Genomic DNA, 19,245 nt, shown 5'->3' with positions numbered 1-19,245 from the left:
GAGAAAAGGTGCTGGGGCTGGAACCCTCAAATGATTATTTATTTTATTTGAATATTAAGAAAGGGTATATTTGAACTGATTTGAACAAGTATATTCCACTTTGTTATGCATATATAAATGTAGCCGACAGTTATAAAAAAAACTTACAGAAGGGAAACACAAAACAATCAAGGTTGAGAACTGCATATATATATATATATATATATATATATATATTGGTATAATTTAACTGTAATATGATTGAGTATGGCCTTAATTAAACGAATCGTGCATCCTGATAGACTTCGTTTTCTCACATTCCACACATATACATTGACATCCGTATACTGCATCTTCACCTTTTACCTGGAATCGATACTTTAAGAAGCCTTTCGGCTTTAGGTCATGGCGCATGCGTAGCACTACGAGACAATGTTTTGGAAGCAGACGACGCTAGTTGCCGTTGTTGTTTTTTTTCTTGATGGGATAATAGAAAATAATGTTCAAGCAAAGATTTATTTCTCGGTCTTTGGACCACGGTAAGTAATTCATTTTCAAAACAGTTAATTTTTTTTCTTCATTTCAATGCATCTAGATGTATTTCATGTATATGTGACTAAAGTTTCACCTTTTTCTTGTCACATTAATCATAAGTAGGTCAGCAGGTGTGTGATGAGGCCTAGACGCTTATTACACATTAACAACATGCTATTGAACATGATCTATTCATTATAGCGTTTGCGAGATAACATGTTAATAAATCTAGTGTCCGAATCATATCTACAAATATATCTAACCACCTGCTGAATATTTTAAATAATAAAGAAATCTTTTTGTTTCTTTTAAACTAGACCAGATTCTAGACACACAAGTGTATCACTGGGAAAGAAAGGTTGACATGCGGATGAGACGATCTATTTTTAGTAGTTGGTATTTCCGATTTCACTTTGTATTTAAAATAGATCTTGTCTAACAGTCTAATATTTACATTGCTGTAGCCGTGATTTTTTTTTTCAATAGGGAAAAGCGTATGAAGACCTATGTAGACCTGCAATGTACCAAAAATAAAGCTTTTAATATCAGAGTTGGATCAGCTTTGAAATAAATTCATGGCTCCACAGATAGGGACATCGCTGAATGGGCCATTATCAGATGTAGCCTATAGGCTCTAGTCTTTTAGCCAAGATTTTACATGTAGCATATATTATAATAAACTATAATTAATCTATGTCTATTATTGACTATTATATATTTCCAGTGACACATAAAACCCCCACAAACACATGGGTAGACCAAACATTAGACATCTTCTTTTTTTTTTTAATGTTTATTTTCTAAAATTGAAACAATTGTGATGATAGAGAAGATAGAAAAGAAGTAGGGAGACTGGGGAAAGAGAGAGAGAGAAAGAGAGAGAAAGAAAGAAAGAAAGAGAAAAAGAAGAGAGTTTAAAGGAAGATAACGAAGAGTTGAGAGGAGGAGTGATCAAACTTTGTCCAGAACGAGTTTTTATGCATGTTATATAGGCTGTGGTCAATTTTCTTTTTCTCTAAGAGTTCTGGCTTGCTGCTCTGGTGAAGTCTCTGGTATTATCATTGCTAAAAATATTTAGCTGCTCATTGTTGCCTGGTCTCAGCTGTAATGGCTGTCTGTTTTCTTTTCTTTATTTTGTGTGTGTGTGTGTGTGCTGGTCAGACAGGATCCTCGTTAACTGAGGAAGCAGCTTCAACTAGTTTCTGGAGGCGGGGTTTGGGGGAGGTACACGCAGCTACTGTTATTTTGTGTTTATTTTTAACCTTTAAATAAATGGTAAACTATTAGATTAAGATTCACTTTCAGGCATGTGGCTAGGATTTGTTGCTGATAGATCCAGCTTCATCCTTATAATGGGTTTGTCACGGTCAGTCACGGATAGTTTCAGTACATTAGTGCATGTACATGTGAAGGTGTCTCTTGTCCATATCATCGGAAGTGTATATAATAAATATATATATAATTCTTGGTGTCAACAATGCAGTCGATACGCGACGTCTTGGCGAGGGCCTTTATGGCGCGATCTGTTCTCGCCAGTGGCGTAGTGTGACAAGTCAAAAACTCGCTGTCAGAGTCACTCAATTTTATCACAGCATTAATTATTATTTTTCATTATTTATTTATTTTATTTTAATTATTTCACCATCCTACCCCTAAATTCTCCACCCGCCCCACCTTTTCCTCTATACCAGGCTAGACTTCGCCCACCACCTTGGAGAAAACTAGGCCAGTCCTTTCATTTATCTGCCCTTGATCGGGGAAAGATAATCACACTATCTCTTTTGTCTTATCCGCCGGATGTCCGACTGACGGTCGCGGTTGACACCACCTTGAGGGGAATTCGAGTCAGTCTTTCTTTCTTCCCCCCTCTCTCCCACGTTTCTCTGTGATCTTACCGACAGGATGTCTGACAGCCGCAATGGACGCCACCTTGGTTTGAATGCAAGCTAATCCTTCTCCCCCCCCCCTTTCTCTCGCGTCTCCCTTTGATCTAAGAGATTACCCTGGTCAACACACCGCGTGATATTCCAAGGTGCGGCTCCCACCTCGAGTCAAATCCATCCACGTGTAAGAAAAATCTTAGCCTTGGACATTTCCTGCGTCCGCCCACATTTTCCAGGCATATATAAAATAGATCCAAAAAGGAGCCAGACTCTCTTTCATTTCGCATTCGAGCTGAGCTATCGAGTCTGGACTATATCATTTATTCTAACTCCTAGAGGAATACCTGGTGCCTCCCTCAGGTGTCTGCCTATGTATCGGATTACTTACCTGCCTATTTGCCTACTGGCCTATCTATGTGCTTAATGCTATTCAGCACTGCATTTTCCTATTGAGTATCACCCACCGCCTACGGAGATCTACTCAATTCTACTACTTGGCGCTATCGGCATTGCCCGCCTATTCGACAGCCCACCTGTCAAGCTATTAGGCGCGACGTCCCTATAGAGTCAGATCTGTGCGAGACGTCATAGCTACGCCAACCCTCGGCAACTCACTGGACATATCCTGTCAACTACGCTGCCCACGGCAGATCAGCTCTGCCCGCAGTATCCTTGTGCCCACGGTAGCCGGCCACCCGCCCTACTGTGCCCACTACAGATATTAGATTTTGGGGATTGAGACTCCACAAGAACTATATCACCGGCGTCCCTCTATCCGCTAGAGCGCCACCTCCAGCTGCAGAACCTCAAGCCAGGACCCAGCCAGCTGTGACATCAACAGGAAAAACCAGCTAAGTCAGAGGACAAAGTGGCATACTCTCATTAGGTGCAAGAGTGATGATTAAACATAGAATATACTAGAGATAGATGCAAACCCTCCCCCTTTTTATTATTATATGTATATTTATGTAAATAAATATCCTTTATTTTAACTTTTGTATCTATCTTTCATTGCTTTGTCTCGTTGCGTGCCTGCTCCCGATTCATATGCTGATAAGTGGGGGTGTGATTGCTTTCAAAAATAATCATCCCCTAGACCTAAAACGTGCCAAACACACGTCACATTTCCCCACCTGTCACACGTAGCTAGGGATGTGCCATCATTTGGGGGCCCGGCGGAGCCCCAGCATTTTGACATTCGACTTCATGGCGTAATATTATATTATTTGAGTTTAAAAAATTCGAACAGTCATTTGGGGGCCCTTCTTAAGTGGAAGGTACCTAGGCACCCAAGGTACGCCACTGTTTTTTGCGCAGAAATTTCTGACAATAATTACAATAATTACATTTTGTTTAGTATTTTTAGAATAAATATATATAATAAAGTTCATATATTTTATTCACTCCTCCCTCACCCTCTTCAACATCAACAAAAACAAATATAAAGTTTTTGACTACTTCATGTTAAAGTAGGGGCACATATATCGCAAACTAGATCATACTGCTACATGAGACCACAGCTAATGACGTACATTATAGACGAGGGGAAGAAGAGTGCGAAACACACGACATGATGCCCATCTTTTTTTTTTTTGTTCTCTATTTAAACAGTTGAAGGAACCATACATTAAAAGAAAAACAAAACATTTTGTGTGTGAACAAAATATTGCATTGATTTTTTGTTCAATCATTTTTTTTTCACTTTGATTTTAGATAATATTAAAATCCACACAATTGTAGCGACATAACATTAAGTACCCACGCTCGGTTCAATAGTTTCTTAAGGAATGATATATATCCGAGGTCATTTTGGGATTACCTTTGTAATTACGAAAATGGACGATCGGGTATAGACATTTTCGTTCTGTTAGTTTTACATGTAATTGTACATGGCGATTAAACAGAGAGTCTCTTAAGTCCCCCAACAGTTTAGAAAAACCACAGCATTCGATCTTGTCGTTTACATTGGAAGAAAATATTTGCAGTGTAACTTCTCAAATGGTTACGTTCAGACATTTAATATTGCAATTAGTATATTCATTATGGCTTTAGTACTAGAGACTAGGTCCATCCAGCTCTAACAGGTACCTTACATTACTTGGTGGGAAAAGTCTAGTATCTGACCCACAAGACACCCTCTTTAACCGTGGGCCACAGAAACAGCTGATCTATATAGATCGTAAGCTCTGAATAGATAACCTTACTTATAGTGTACTCTGTGTTATTACATTTACATATAAACAACATCTATATTAAAGAATAAATGTAGACACTCTGTTACTACATGTGAGAAGCGTGGTCGATAGACTTAGTACGCTTGAACTAAGCTTGTCTTGACTACCTATGAAGGGGGCTCGAGATTCGACACCCGACTCGAGCAGAGTTGTGTTTACTGTGCGCCTAAAGGCAGCACGGAAAAACCTTCTCCCAGATAACTCCTGCCCCCCCCCTCCCCCACTGGTCCACAAATGAGATTGGACCATAGCGCTCTAAGCATGCTATAAGCATGAACGTAGCGCTATATAAAAGCTATAATTATAATAATTATTATTATCTTATACTATAAAGTAGAAAGTAAGGCGTATGTAGGTATATATGTATGTCCCGCATAAAAATAAAAACCGTTTGACCCATCTTGATAAAACTTGGAAGAAATGTTCCTTGGGTACTGACTGGAACCATGACGTATGTATTGTAGCCCTAAAACAAACTAAAGACCCTCAAAAAAAAATTTGCCCAACTCTATGAAAGTATAAGTATTTCATGGATCTAGAACATATTTACCATGTTTAGATTGAAAGGATCTAGATCTAGATCTAATTTTTAAAACTACCCTTTGCACAGATACATGACACGTGAAAATACAAAATATAGTCTATTGATTTCATAATTTAATAAAATTAACCTTCAAATTTGTTTTTCAAAGCATTTTTACATACATTCGTTCCTTATATCTGCGAATTTAGAATTCCTGACGTACATTCTTTCATTAGATAAGACCTAAGAGTTACACATCTCTCTATTCCTAGGTCTAAAACTATAATTCAACTCTAAGATGATAGAACTTCTCTTCGCAAAGATAGTTTTATACTTTAACTCATGAACATACTAATTATAGTCCATGCATTTCATATTTTAATCAAATTAACATTCAAATTTGTTTTTCTAAAGCAATTTTCATACATTCTTGCGCTATAGCTGCGAAGCTTTGTTGACATACATTTTAATAGTTCCATTCATGAGTCGAGTAAATCTAACAAAAAAAGTCACGCATGTGCAGAGCGAAGCCTCCACGCACGCGCAGAACGAACTCTATCCAAGCCAATATTTAACTCTAGATTAGTCTGGAACTCTAGATCTAGCTCTAACTCAAGATCTAAATAAAGTCTATTCATTTCATATTTTAATCAAATATATCTTATCTTATATAATACAGACGTTACTTCAAAAAAGAAGATGATTACGTCCTACGCGTCATGCATTTAGTCATGCATATTAACCAATGACTTAAATTCTGCCAAGTCACTGGTTTTCCTGGCTAGCTCAGGCAACCCATTCCATGCTCTAATAGCACTAGGGAAGAAGGAGTATTTGTACAAATTTGTCCTAGCATATGGGACGAGGAATGTGCCTTTATCTTTGTGTCTTTCAGAGTATTTTATTAAATTTTGTTTTTGTATTTGAAGATTATGGTTCAGTGTTTTATGTATGATTGCTACTTTACTTTTGAGCCTTCTGTCCTGAAGGCTTTCTAAATTTAGTGATTTTACTAAAGGTGTTACTCTAGTCAAATGTGAATATTCGTTTGTTATGAATCGCACTGCTCTATTTTGTGTCTGTTCTAGTTTCTTAATGTTTTCTTGAGTTGAGGGGTCCCAGACGGAGGATGCATATTCTATTATTGGCCTAACCAAAGTTAAATAACATTTTAGTTTTATGTTCTTATTTGATTTATAGAAATTTCTTTTAATAAATCCTAATGCTTTGTTTGATTTTTTTGTAGTTTCATCAATATGTGGATTCCATGACAGTTTTTCATTTATTATAACACCTAGGTATTTTGCGTTTTTAGTCTGTGTTACTGGTTTGCCATGAATAAGATAAGTGGAATTAATTTGTTTTAGTTTTTTTGTTACTCTTAATAACTGACATTTTTCTGGGTGGAAAGACATGCTCCAATTTGATTCCCATTTCTGTAATTCATCTAATTCTCTTTGTAAAATATCTGTGTCTTGTGTTGTTTTTATTGTTCTATATATTATGCAATCGTCTGCAAATAATCTGACTTTTGTTCCTGAACTAATGCAATTTGGTAAATCATTTATGTAAATTAAAAATAGTAGTGGACCCAAGACTGTTCCTTGAGGTACACCTGAGTTTACTGTTATTGGTGTTGATGTAGGCCTACAAGCAAATGTTTTTATTTGAAAAAAATGGATTTAGGTCGATAAGTTATTTTGATAGCTCCATTCATACTATTTTTACATGCACGCATTCCGCATTGGCTTTACTTATAACATTATTATTTCGCTTAATTGTTTACAAAACACTATCAGTGACTATATCGACAGTGATACGCAAATTAAGACCCGCGGGCCGCTGGTGACATATTGCTAGTTTTTAGATATAAGCAACATTAGTATTAAATATTTTTACAATACACACATGCGATTGCATCAACCTTTCGATGGGATTGTACATCAATAGCAGTAAACTACTTTAAGTAGTAAGCATCTATCAATGTATATCTTGTTTACTTCATATGTGTATGTAGCTGTTGTGTGCTAATTATATAGTAGAAACAAATAATTAAAGGGGGTATACAGTTACATATCCTTTTTTTATTCGGTATAAATGATGAAGTGGTCCACTTAAAGAAGAAACTTATCACAGCAGTTAACCGTTACAACTGACTTTATGGTAGCTGACGGGTCAAGTGTGTTTACAAACTTAACACTTAATATAAAGTAAAAGAACTGACCAGCTGATACCAGACATTTAAGTTCGAGGTTTAGAAGAGCAAATAGAATTGATAGATTTTTGTTTATTTCACTGACATAAATATGAAATACGACTATAAGAACTGGAGGTAAGATTGATATAAATTGTTATTCTAAATATGTACAAATGTGTTGTGGCTTCCATTGATTCTAGATCTGTAAAGATGTTTAGCGATTTGCCATTCAGATCTAGAAGCTAGTAGAGCGTCTTGTAGAGAATGAGTGAGGGGCGAGATTCCCTCGAGGGTTTGTGAGAGACCACATTTCTTGTACGTAAAGGACATTTAACTAAAAGAGAATTTCGTTTGTTTGTACTTTCTTTTAGTTTAGACTTTCATCTTTTTCTAAAATAATCTGTTTGTCTGTTCCTCTATTTATTTATACGTCTGTCTGTTCCTCTATTTATTTATACGTCAGTTTGGCTGATAGTGTGTAACTGTTTGTTTGATAATTTGATTGCGTTGGCCGGTCCCTTTATTAAAATGGTCTGATTAACTTGCCATTCTTGAATCATTCAAATAAAATATAGGCTACTGTCTCTCCAGTTCTCTCTCGCTCGTTGTCTCTCCAATCTTTCTCTCTCTCTCTCTCATTCTCTCTCTCTGACTCTCTCTCTCTTTCTCTCTTTATTCGCCATATTTGCGTGTTAATGATTTATACATTTATTTTTTTAATGCTGTGATCCTTTATTTTGTTCTGTAAATTTTATTAACTCTTCTGTTCTCCATTACACACACACACACACGTTCGCTTGTAGGCCTACACACTGCACATAGACACACACATGTCCACGCACACATCAATTCTATTCATTAGTCAGGGTGATATTTCAATGCAGCCATTTCTTTGATGTTTTTGTAAAAACAGTCTTCAGTGACATGTTTACTGACAGCTGATTGATTAGCGAGAACATTCACTAAATACATTCATTGGTCAGGGATGTGGTACGAACATAAACCCGGTTGTTTTTAAAACTTTAGGATGTTCTGTTTTGTTGGCTACTTTACAACGGTTGATAGCACATTGATGTTCTGTTGTTGTTCATTGTTGTAGCCTACATTACAACTGTTGATCCACGTGGTGGTACTGCTGTACCCTACATGACAACGGTTGATTCACACGAATGTTCTGTGTTGTAGCCAACATTACAACGGTTGATACACGTTAATATTTTGTTGTAGCCTATATTCAGGGCCGTATTTGAGGGAGGCCACATTTTTTTCACATTTTTACCGACAATACTTTAAATCTTACAGTTGTCAAGACTGTCTTAGTTTATAAGTGTCTGCTATTAGCATGATATATTGCGAACTTAGTACATTGAGTAAAAACAAAAGGTTTACATTTTTGTTACGGAAGTTTGCATATGAAGAAATCTTTTTTTTAAGGCAGGAAAATTACATATAATTGACAAATACTCTCTTTGATTTTATTATATGGCATGCTTTTATATATTGGCTTTTTTTTTTTATTAATAAATTGATTTTTATTGAAGCTTTCCAAAAAGTGTAGAGGTCTCCACACATATTCTGCCCGGGGGCTTCCAAATACTTAAATTCGGTCTTGCCTACATTACAACTGTTGATTCACGTGGTTGTTCTGTCGTAGCGTAAATTAGAACCGTTGATTTTCAGGCATGTGATTATGCTGTATTATGATACTTCTATGCAGCTCAGACATTGTAAGTAAATAAAGTTCCCCTTTCAGACCTTGTGGTCTGTGTGGCAGATGATGTAAAGGTCATCTGCTTCTGTGGCCTACGGTTAACGAGGGGGTCATGTGGCCAGCACAACGACCAACCGCCTTTACTTTTCCCTAACTAATGTCAGGTACCCATTAGAGCTGGGTGGACTCAGAGGCGCCCGAAGATCCCGAAATTAAAAATCCCAGTCTTCACCAGGATTCGAACCCCAGTTCCCGGTTCGGAAGCCAAGCGCTTTACCGCTCAGCCACCGCGCCTCCTTCAGACATTGTAGCGAGGTGTTAAATGACCAATACAAAATGTCTCAAGGTTTAAGGTTTGATCACACCTTCAAATGTTGAACTTTTTTGGGCGTTACCATTCAGCCACTTTGTAAAACAATTGCGACCATTATTCCGGAGTGGGAAGCTGGTCTCTCATATAGACGGGTTAGGACGGCATTTTAAAAAGAAAAGTTGCGGAATATTCTTATCATTATCATCATCTTTAAACATTGGACCGGCGGTGAGCAGAGTTTGGTTCTTTGGAACACTTGTTACAACAGAGATGGTAAATGTGACAATGAGGCTTGGCGTGCTACGAACGTCAGCAGATTGTTGTTGCTGCTTATGTAAACAATGAAGAAAAAAAGGTGACACTTTGTGGATTATTTTTACTTTCAGTAGTTTTGAATGTTACAACGTTAAAAGAAAGTATGTTTTTACTTGCTTAATGGAATCTACAATAAAAAATAAAAATGTAACGTCCATGTATAAGAATGTAATGATGTCACTGTGTAAGAATGTAATGATGTCCATGTGTAAGAATGTAATGATGTCAATGTGTAAGAATGTAATGATGTCCATGTGTAAGAATGTAATTATGTCAATGTGTAAGAATGTAATGATGTCAATGTGTAAGAATGTAAAGATGTCAATGTGTAAGAATGTAATGATGTCAATGTGTAAGAATGTAAAGATGTCAATGTGTAAGAATGTAATGATGTCAATGTGTAAGAATGTAATGATGTCAATGTGTAAGAATGCAATGATGTCAATGTGTCAGAATGTAATGATGTCAATGCGTAAGAATGTAATGATGTCCATGTATAAGAATGTAATGATGTCAATGGATAAGAATGTAAGTATGTCAGTGTATAAGAATGTAATGATCTCAATGTTTAAGAATGTAATAATGTCAATGTGTAAGAATGTAATGATGTTAATGTATAAGAATGTAATGATGTCCATGTATACGAGTAAAAAAAACTTGAAAAAAAACTATGACTTGAATTCGAACAAAATGGCTCAAGTCTCCTCATGCCAATACACACTAACCACTATGCCAGCAAAGTGCTTTTGAAAGTAGAAGTTTTCGTTTCGTAGGTTACTTTCAAACGTTTAAGTGACGACCTTATTCTTTAAACAAAGTAAAAAGAGGTCTATTTTAACTTACACTGCTAGATCAGTCAAGTAGGATTTCTTTCCGTTGTTCCATACCAAACAAAATAATTAATTACCAATCATTAATTAACTAATTAGTTAATTTTTTTTTATTGATTCTTGTTTTGTTAGGTGCAATAATAATTGTGGATCAGAGAATGGGTGTGGGAGAACTAACGTGTTCAAAACTTTTACTAGACAGACAAAGTGAGTTGATATACCGTAAGCTTGTAATAACATGTGTATTTGCTTGTATTGTTTACCAAAAAACAAAAACGGATCTACCTTGGGCACCTACATTATGTTATCATTTAAATTTTTTAAAAATTATTTTTTAACCTATGTCATTAGTTTAAAAAAACAACAACTGCGCTTTAGAGTGCATGTGTGTGTGAGTGTGACATTGTAGTTAATTTTAATGACACTATCATTTATTGGCTATTCAGCAGCATTACAGCTTCATTCGTTGTTTGTAGTCTGCCGTCCTTGTTGGTTGGTTGTATTCATATATTAGTTTGTACACACACACACTTACATTGAGGTCTTCTGCAGCGTTGTCTTTTGTTTTCCTTATGAAGACTTGAAAGACTTCTCTTCCTGTTTTGAAATTGGCCACTGTGAGCTACTGTCAAAACACAAACTCATGAGAGGAGAGCTTTCCCACTTGCCTATTTTGATACTCTTTATTCTATGTGAACCACAGAACTGATGACAAACATCGATTAAGAAACCGATAGCTCTGAATAAAGTTGAGAGCGTATCTTACTATACATGTTTTGCGAACAGATTAGAATCGTGTTTTTTTTTTTTTGTAAGGTAATCAGTATTTATTTGTAATTACAGTAACACACAAGGCAAAACAATTTAATGGCTTCCCAAAAAATGCAAGGTGTTCAAGAGTGTAGACTGTTATATGTTATAACATATGTTATATGTTATATGTTATATAGACATGGTTATTATGAGATAGTTCGGTACTATTTTTACCGCAAAGAGCTTATTCAAGCTGACTGTGTTACAACTTAACTTGTAGAGATACAAATTAACTTGCATATGTTATGACAGTTCGTCACAGAATTTGTTTAACCTAATATAGAGAAAGTACTGCTTATTTGGGGTCTATGCCTCTTTTTTAGACTTACGTTTTTTTTTTTGTTGTTGTTTTGGTTGGGGGATGGGATTAATGCCTTTGTAGCATAAGATTAAAAAAAAAACAATTAAGACAACCAATACTAACAAATAGAGAAGGCAATATTTTTAGTGGTGGGAGGGGGGGGGGAGGAGTATACCGCTTGATAATGCTTCTAGGAATTTATTACTGATTTATACTTTTGGATTAACTACAAATTAGCAAAGTTGATTTTTAAAAAATTATTAACAATAAATATTAATTCATTCAGTAGGTCTGTAAATGTACTATTAGAAAAAAATAAATTTTAAGAAAATACATTTAATTTGTGTTTAAAATTTATTTTTTTAATATGTGCACTGTTTAAAATTATAATGCTAAAACATTTTAACTTTTAAAAAACTAGTAACAAGCTTTTAACTTTGATATCTAGATTGCCTACCCACTTTTTTCTCATAGACATAGAATTATTATTCCAAATATGGTGCCGTTTATATATCAACTGGTCATAAACTATATACCTTTATTTCAGTCACAATTTAATAATTTTATAACCCTAAGAGTATCATCGAAATGACTCATTGTTATCATCAAGTGTACTCAAGAGTGGAAATTAAACATTATTGTCGGACAGATGTTATTTACAAGTTCAGTTCTACAAGCAAGCATTGTATCGGAGTCGAGTGTGTCATCCTCGTATTGATCATTGATCTCTATCAATCATGATACACTGTATTTATTCTTGGTGAACAGTTTAATAATGGTGAACTGAATTCAAATAAAACAGCTTTAATGAGACTCGTACAGGTAGCTAATGACCCCAGTGTTTTTGAGCCATTGACATTGGCACTAGATCTAGTATGTGAATTGTACGCTATGAACACACCAATGGTCATGCAAGGAAGACAAAATAACAGTGAAATGTGCGAGCTGTTATAGGCGTCTCTGTCGCTTGACTGGTATAGAGGAGAACCTCTGACAGCATATGACTTTCCAATAGACAGCAGGTCATAGGGATACATCTGACATAGAAAGAAAATCTACATCCTAAGACAGGTGCAGACTGCTGAATGTGAACTTAAATTAAGCTCCTTACAGATAAGGGCTTTGTTTGTGTTGTTTGCGACAAAATATGTAGGTCACAGCTGGGTCTGCGGATTTTCGTGTAATAGTACATTCTTCCTTATTATTCGGACTCGAAAGGCAATGCTTTATTGTTAAACTAGCTAAATAATAAGGACTTGATCGACCGTCATAGAAATAATAGCAACAAAATTAAAGTTAAATTGTAAATTCATTTAAGGTATGCATCGGGGTTTATGCTTACAGAACAAAAAATCAACAATTGGCTGTTTTGGAAACCATGCGGACAACGAGTAAACAACTTAAATACAAGATTCAACGGATGAAATATTCCGAACTAGGTAACCAAGGACTCTGTTGCCTTCCATCCAAATGATTAATTTATGGTTTTCTTTGTGCAATGGGACGATGTAGAGGAACTGCTGTCATACTTTTTTTATGTTGGGACTATGTCATTGTTGAGTGCACGCTCTCTCTCTTTCTTACTTATTTATTTATCTTTGGAACTGGAAGTAACCACCGGTTTCTCGCCATCTCCTTTGTCCCGCACCCCTCTCTACCTCTATATCTGCATCTGTCTTATTGTTTTCCCTCGAACACTATAATTCGATCTAAGAAGGGGCTGTCATGATTTCATTATATAATTTAATCAAAAAATGGCTGTCATGATTTCATTATATCATTTAATCAAAAAATGGCTGTCATGATTTCATTATATAATTTAATCAAAAAATGGCTGTCATGATTTCATTATATAATTTAATCAAAAAATGGCTGTCATGATTTCATTATATAATTTAATCAAAAAATGGCTGTCATGATTTCATTATATCATTTAATCAAAAAATGGCTGTCATGATTTCATTATATAATTTAATCAAAAAATGGCTGTCATAATTTCATTATATAATTTAATCAAAAAATGGCTGTCATGATTTCATTATATAATTTAATCAAAAAATGGCTGTCATGATTTCATTATATAATTTAATCAAAAAATGGCTGTCATGATTTCATTATATAATTTAATCAAAAAATGGCTGTCATGATTTCATTATATAATTTAATCAAAAAATGGCTGTCATGATTTCATTATATCATTTAATCAAAAAATGGCTGTCATGATTTCATTATATAATTTAATCAAAAAATGGCTGTCATGATTTCATTATATCATTTAATCAAAAAATGGCTGTCATGATTTCATTATATAATTTAATCAAAAAATGGCTGTCATGATTTCATTATATCATTTAATCAAAAAATGGCTGTCATGATTTCATTATATAATTTAATCAAAACATGCAAAATAAAAAAAATCCTTAAAAAAAAACAAGAAAAACAAAGCTTATCATAAGCAGAACTCCGACCTAAACATTATGTTCATCAATAATGTACAAGTTTTTTACCTCATTCGATATGAAGCAAAATAATTAATTATTAAAAATTAATTGACTAATAGGATATATTTTTTTATTGATTAATGTTTTGTTAGGTAAATAAATAATTGTTTAAAGGTTCAACGTGATCGCAGAATGGTAGCGTTAACAATTATGTAAGGGACTAAACCCAACAAATGAAGCCACATCTGTGAAAACGGAAGGATTTGTTTCCCTTGTTGGTATCAAACAAATAATTAATTACCAGTAATTAATTGACTAATTAGTTACTTATTTTATTCGTTTTTTTTCTATGCCAATGGATACTTGTGCGAAGTTTCAACTTGATCAGAGAATGGGTGTGGGCGAAATAACGTGTACACACTTTCTACCAGACAGACCGACAGAGAGACAGAGTGAGTTGATATAAGCTTTGTAAAAAGTGGCTTGTTATTATTTCATTACATAATTTAATTTAAAAAAAGACGTCATTATTTCAGTAGACCTATATAATTTAATCAAAGAATGGTTAGTCTCTGTTTCCCCTTATATAATCTCTACTAAGAATCACTGTTTCTCTTCATACATACATCTACAAATGGTTCGTTATAAATTTTTTCTCTTACCATGTAAGCAATACAATCATTTAGGTTACATTATAAAATTATTATTTACAAAAACTAATCAATCGCTCCTCACTCTTTGGGCTGTGAGATGAAGATTGCCGCATGCAACCTCCCCAGATCCACCTCTGGCTGTGCCGTGATACACCATCCATATATATAATTCTCTTCATGGCTCAACAGTTTCGAGAAGACGTAAAGGAAAGATCACTCTTTTATTTCTAAAAGTCGGACTAGAGTTACCCCACGCACCCGTCACTAAATAGCAGGACCGGACTTAATCATTGTGGGCCCAATGCGAAACGGATTTCGCGGGGCCCAGTTTGAATAAGTGAAAATTAAGTGTTTGTATTAGAAAATATATTCGTCTTTGCATTTTATTCATTCTTTACTACGCACAGAATTACTACACGAGCCTTGTGTGTAGCGAGGTCATACAGTATATCATAAGAATTCTGGTTTTTAAATAGATCACGCTCAATAGCAAGAATTACCAAATGTTTCAATCTATCTTTGAGAATTGTTGACCTCAAGTAATTCTTCATTAGTTTGACGCGCGAGAACTTCTTTCACTTGATTCCACTAATACGGGCATGGGCGTAGCCGGGGCGGGGGGTTCAAAACCCTTGAACCCCCCCCCCCCCGAAATGATTAGTGACTGATCTTTTGCTTTAATTTTGTTTATTTTAGGTGAAATTTTAATACTAAACCATCACTTGCCCTAGCACAGCCAATGGGGTTTCGAGTTTAAAATCCCCTGTAATATACTAAGTCAATTCATAACCTTAGAAACAAGGCTTTATTTCAATAAAACACGACTGATACACACAATAACACAGTACAGACTGGTCACGATTCACAGACTACGATAATGCGAACACGATTACAAATACTAGCACGATTACAAGCACGGGTAACACACAAGTTCATTTAACGATCACTCCATTCACCCCTCCTTCATTTCTTTCTGGGTCTTAGGTTATAGCCATGCGTATGAAGGGAAGGATCCGGAGGTATCTCTGGCGTAGACTTTTCTCCTTGCAAGTCGTAACTGTCCTGTACGGGACTCGAGTCAATATTGGCCTCTGGCATTGGGTGGCTCCCCTGTGAGTCACTGATGACTTCTGGCTGGTTGTACATCATTGGGGTGGGACTCTGTGAATTACTGATAGTTTCAGGCACGTAGCGACTCCCTGGTGAGAGATCCAAAGAGTCACCGACCTCTTGAGGCAGAATACCGTTCTCTGGTTCGAAATAGTCGTTCGTGGAACTTTCCTTCGGCGCCAGCTGCCTAAGCGACACTGTCTCCTCCCGGCCATTTGGAAATCGTATATGGGCGTACTGTGGGTTGCAGCTAATAAGTTCAACCTCTTGTACCAATGGGTCAAATTTTGAAGATCTTACAGGTGATTTTAGTAATACTTTGCCTGGGTTCTGTAGCCAAGTAGGCAAGGATGTTCCCGTTGGCGATCTTCTGTTGAATTTGAAGATCCGTTCGTGTGGAGTTTCATTAGTAGAAGTACACAGTAATGATCGAATGGAGTGAAGTGCCTGGGGCAACACAGATTCCCACTGTGATAGTTCCAACTTCCCTGAGTCCAATGCTAATAAAATAGCCTGCCACAATGTTTTATTCAGCTTTTCTATTTGACCATTTCCTTTTGCGTTATAGGGCGTTGTCCTGCTAGTGGCTATGCCCTTAGAATGTAGATATTCTGTAGTTTCTGTGGACATAAATGATGAGCCACGATCAGAGTGGATGTAACTGGGTGTTCCAAAGAGGAAAAATAACTGGTCGAAGCACTTTATTACTGTCTTAGATGTCATATCAGGACAGGGAAAAGCGAATGGAAACCGCGAATATTCGTCAATCATTGTTAACAAGTACTTGTTGCGAGTAGCTGATGGCAAAGGACCTTTAAAGTCAACACTTATTCTTTCAAACGGCTGTGTGGCCTTGATGAGCGTACCTGCAAATTCCTTATAGAATTGCGGTTTAATTCTATTGCAGGTTCTGCATTGTTGAATGGTCTGCCTGACCTCTTCAACCGAGAAGGGTAAGTTCTTTGACCTGACATAATGTAGAAGTCTAGTGACACCTGGATGACACAGGTAGTCATGGTACGTCTTCAGGCTACTTTGTTTCGTCATGGTTGCACAGTGCCCTCTAGACAAGGTGTCTGCTGCTGTGTTGGCGTTCCCAGGTCTATACTGTATATCAAACTTGAAGCTTGCCAGTTCCAATTTCCACCTTTGTATCTTATCGTTTTTAATTTTCTTGTCATGAATGTCTTTAAATATGTATGAAATAGACCGCTGGTCCGTAATAAGGGTAAAATAATTGCCACACAAATAATGCTTCCATTTGCGTATAGCTTCAATTATTGCAGTTGCTTCTTTCTCTATGGCAGATTGATGCCTTTCACTAGGTGAAAGAGTTCTAGAGAAGAATGCAATAGGTCTTCCGTCCTGATTTAAAGTGGCAGCTACTGCGATGTCAGAAGCGTCAGTTTCCACAATTAGAGGATGGTCATACTTTATGGTGAAAATTGCTGCTTTCTGCAATTCTTCTTTCAAGTCTTCAAACGCTGTTTTTACTTCTGTAGGTACAGGAAAAATTTGATTTTTCATTATAGGATACAATTTGTCGGAGAAATTTTGTATCCAGTGAGCATAATATGCCAAAAGTCCTACAATCCTTTTCTGAGACTTCAGATCTTTTGGAGGTGGCAAATCTCGCAGAGCTTGAAATCTATCAGGGTCCGGCTTTAAATGTCCTTTGGATATTTCATATCCAAGCAGCTTTACCTTCTTAGTAGCAAATACACTTTTACTTTCGTTGAAAGTTATTCCGTATTCCTGAGCTACCTTCTGAAAATGCAACAGATTTTTGTTATGGGAGTCTACATCTGTACCACATATTGTTACATTGTCGACATAGGCAAACGTGTCAGACAACTTTTCTTTTTCTATAATAGTGTCTATGGTTTTCTGGAAGCAAGCTACACCGTTAGTGACCCCAAAGGGTATTCTGCAAAACTGGTAGAGTTTACCACAAGCTTCGAAGGCTGTGTATTTCTTTTCGCTCTGTTGGATAGGTATTTGGTGATAAGCACTCTCCAAATCCAATGTGCTAAAGATTTCATACCTGGAAATTTTCTCCACCATTTCATCCACTCTAGGCATGGGGTAAGCGTCCAGGTAAGTAAATCTATTTATAGTTTGGCTATAATCAACGACCATTCGCTTTTTGTGCCGCTCATTGGTCGTGACAAGGACTTGAGCTCTCCAAGGTGATTTGGAAGGTTCAATGATACCGTTTCGTATCAATTTCTCAACTTCAGCTTTAATAAATTGTGTGTCTTGGAAGGAGTAACGACGAGATTTAGTAGCAATAGGTCTGCAATCAGGGGATAAATTTGCAAACAATTGTGGTGCCTCTACCTTAACAGCATTGAGCGAGCAGACATGAAATGCGGGTCGACCACCTTTGAATGGAATTATCAGTTCTTTGTGCAATGCGAGGAAATCTAACCCAAGCACTACATCAGTGCAAAGTTCATCTAGTAACGAAAGTTTGAATTGATTGTAAACTTCCCCTTTGTATTTTAGCGATGCAAACATGTGGCCTCTTGTGACGCTTGACAGTTGAGATGACGCCATAGAAATTTTGTGCTTTGAACGTGTCACTGACCAATCGTATTCTCTTGGTATGTTTGAAGAAATGTAGCTTTCCCCGCTACCTGTATCAATTAGGGCTTTTAGGTTCACGCCATTTACAGAGATGTGTACTGTTGATTTAGTTAAACCAGATACAGACGAAGTAGCAATTAGTGATGTTAGATGTGTAGAGTCCTTAATGCAGCTACAATCTTTACAAGATTGTCTTTTAATCTCGTGGCTAGGAGATGTTTTGACTTTTGTTTTGGTTATAGGAGTGTTGCGAGACCTGCAAACCTTCGAAAAATGTCCATTTTTCCCGCACGAATGACACATGCAGTCTTTGGCAGGGCATTTCGCTCTGAGATGCCGACTACCTCCGCAAAAGAAACATTTAGTACTCACTGTTGCGATTGTTTCTGAGTCCACCATTTCTTCGGTTGAGATTGCCGATGACGAAAGAGTTGACTCTACCAATTGAGAAGGAGTACTAAACGAACTGGATTCTTTTTGGGCCATGTCGAGTGTCTTGGCAATATCTAAAGCCATTTTCAAGTCAAGGGATCTTTTCTCAAGTAGCCTCTGTCTAATTACACTCGAACGCATGCCGCTAACAAAGGCATCGCGAATGGCGTCCTCTTCATTTTTGTCAGCACTGACAGCTCGGAACTGACAATCTCTGGCCATCACTCTCAGCTTGTGTACAAATTGATCAAGACTTTGATCGACTTCTTGTTTGCAAGTTGCAAGCAAATGTCTGGCCAATGTTTCATTAGGGGCCTTCACAAATAAATTCTCAAGAATAGATTTTGCTTCTGAGTATTTAGAACAGGTAGAAATATACTGATATAA

At 36.4% G+C, this 19,245-nt stretch overlaps 1 protein-coding gene across 3 annotated transcripts in view; it reads left to right on the top strand.

The window, feature by feature from the left end:
- Positions 1-380: 380 nt before the first annotated feature.
- LOC106073239 (multiple C2 and transmembrane domain-containing protein 1-like) overlaps positions 381-19,245 on the top strand; it is a 163,277-nt gene continuing 144,412 nt past the window's right edge. Inside the window, exon 1 of one of the 3 annotated variants that reach the window (XM_056026658.1) lies at positions 381-518. In XM_056026658.1, the coding sequence (XP_055882633.1) occupies positions 479-518 (40 nt within the window). In that variant the 5' untranslated portion in view covers positions 381-478. Of the gene's footprint in view, positions 519-7,334; positions 7,486-10,662; positions 10,727-19,245 lie in introns of those variants that run through there. The other 2 variants (XM_056026682.1, XM_056026655.1) reach the window with 2 other exon arrangements.

This window comes from Biomphalaria glabrata, chromosome 1 (genome assembly GCF_947242115.1).
Source record: "Biomphalaria glabrata chromosome 1, xgBioGlab47.1, whole genome shotgun sequence".
Lineage (NCBI taxonomy): Eukaryota > Metazoa > Mollusca > Gastropoda > Planorbidae > Biomphalaria > Biomphalaria glabrata.
This window is presented reverse-complemented; position numbering and strand designations above follow the sequence as displayed.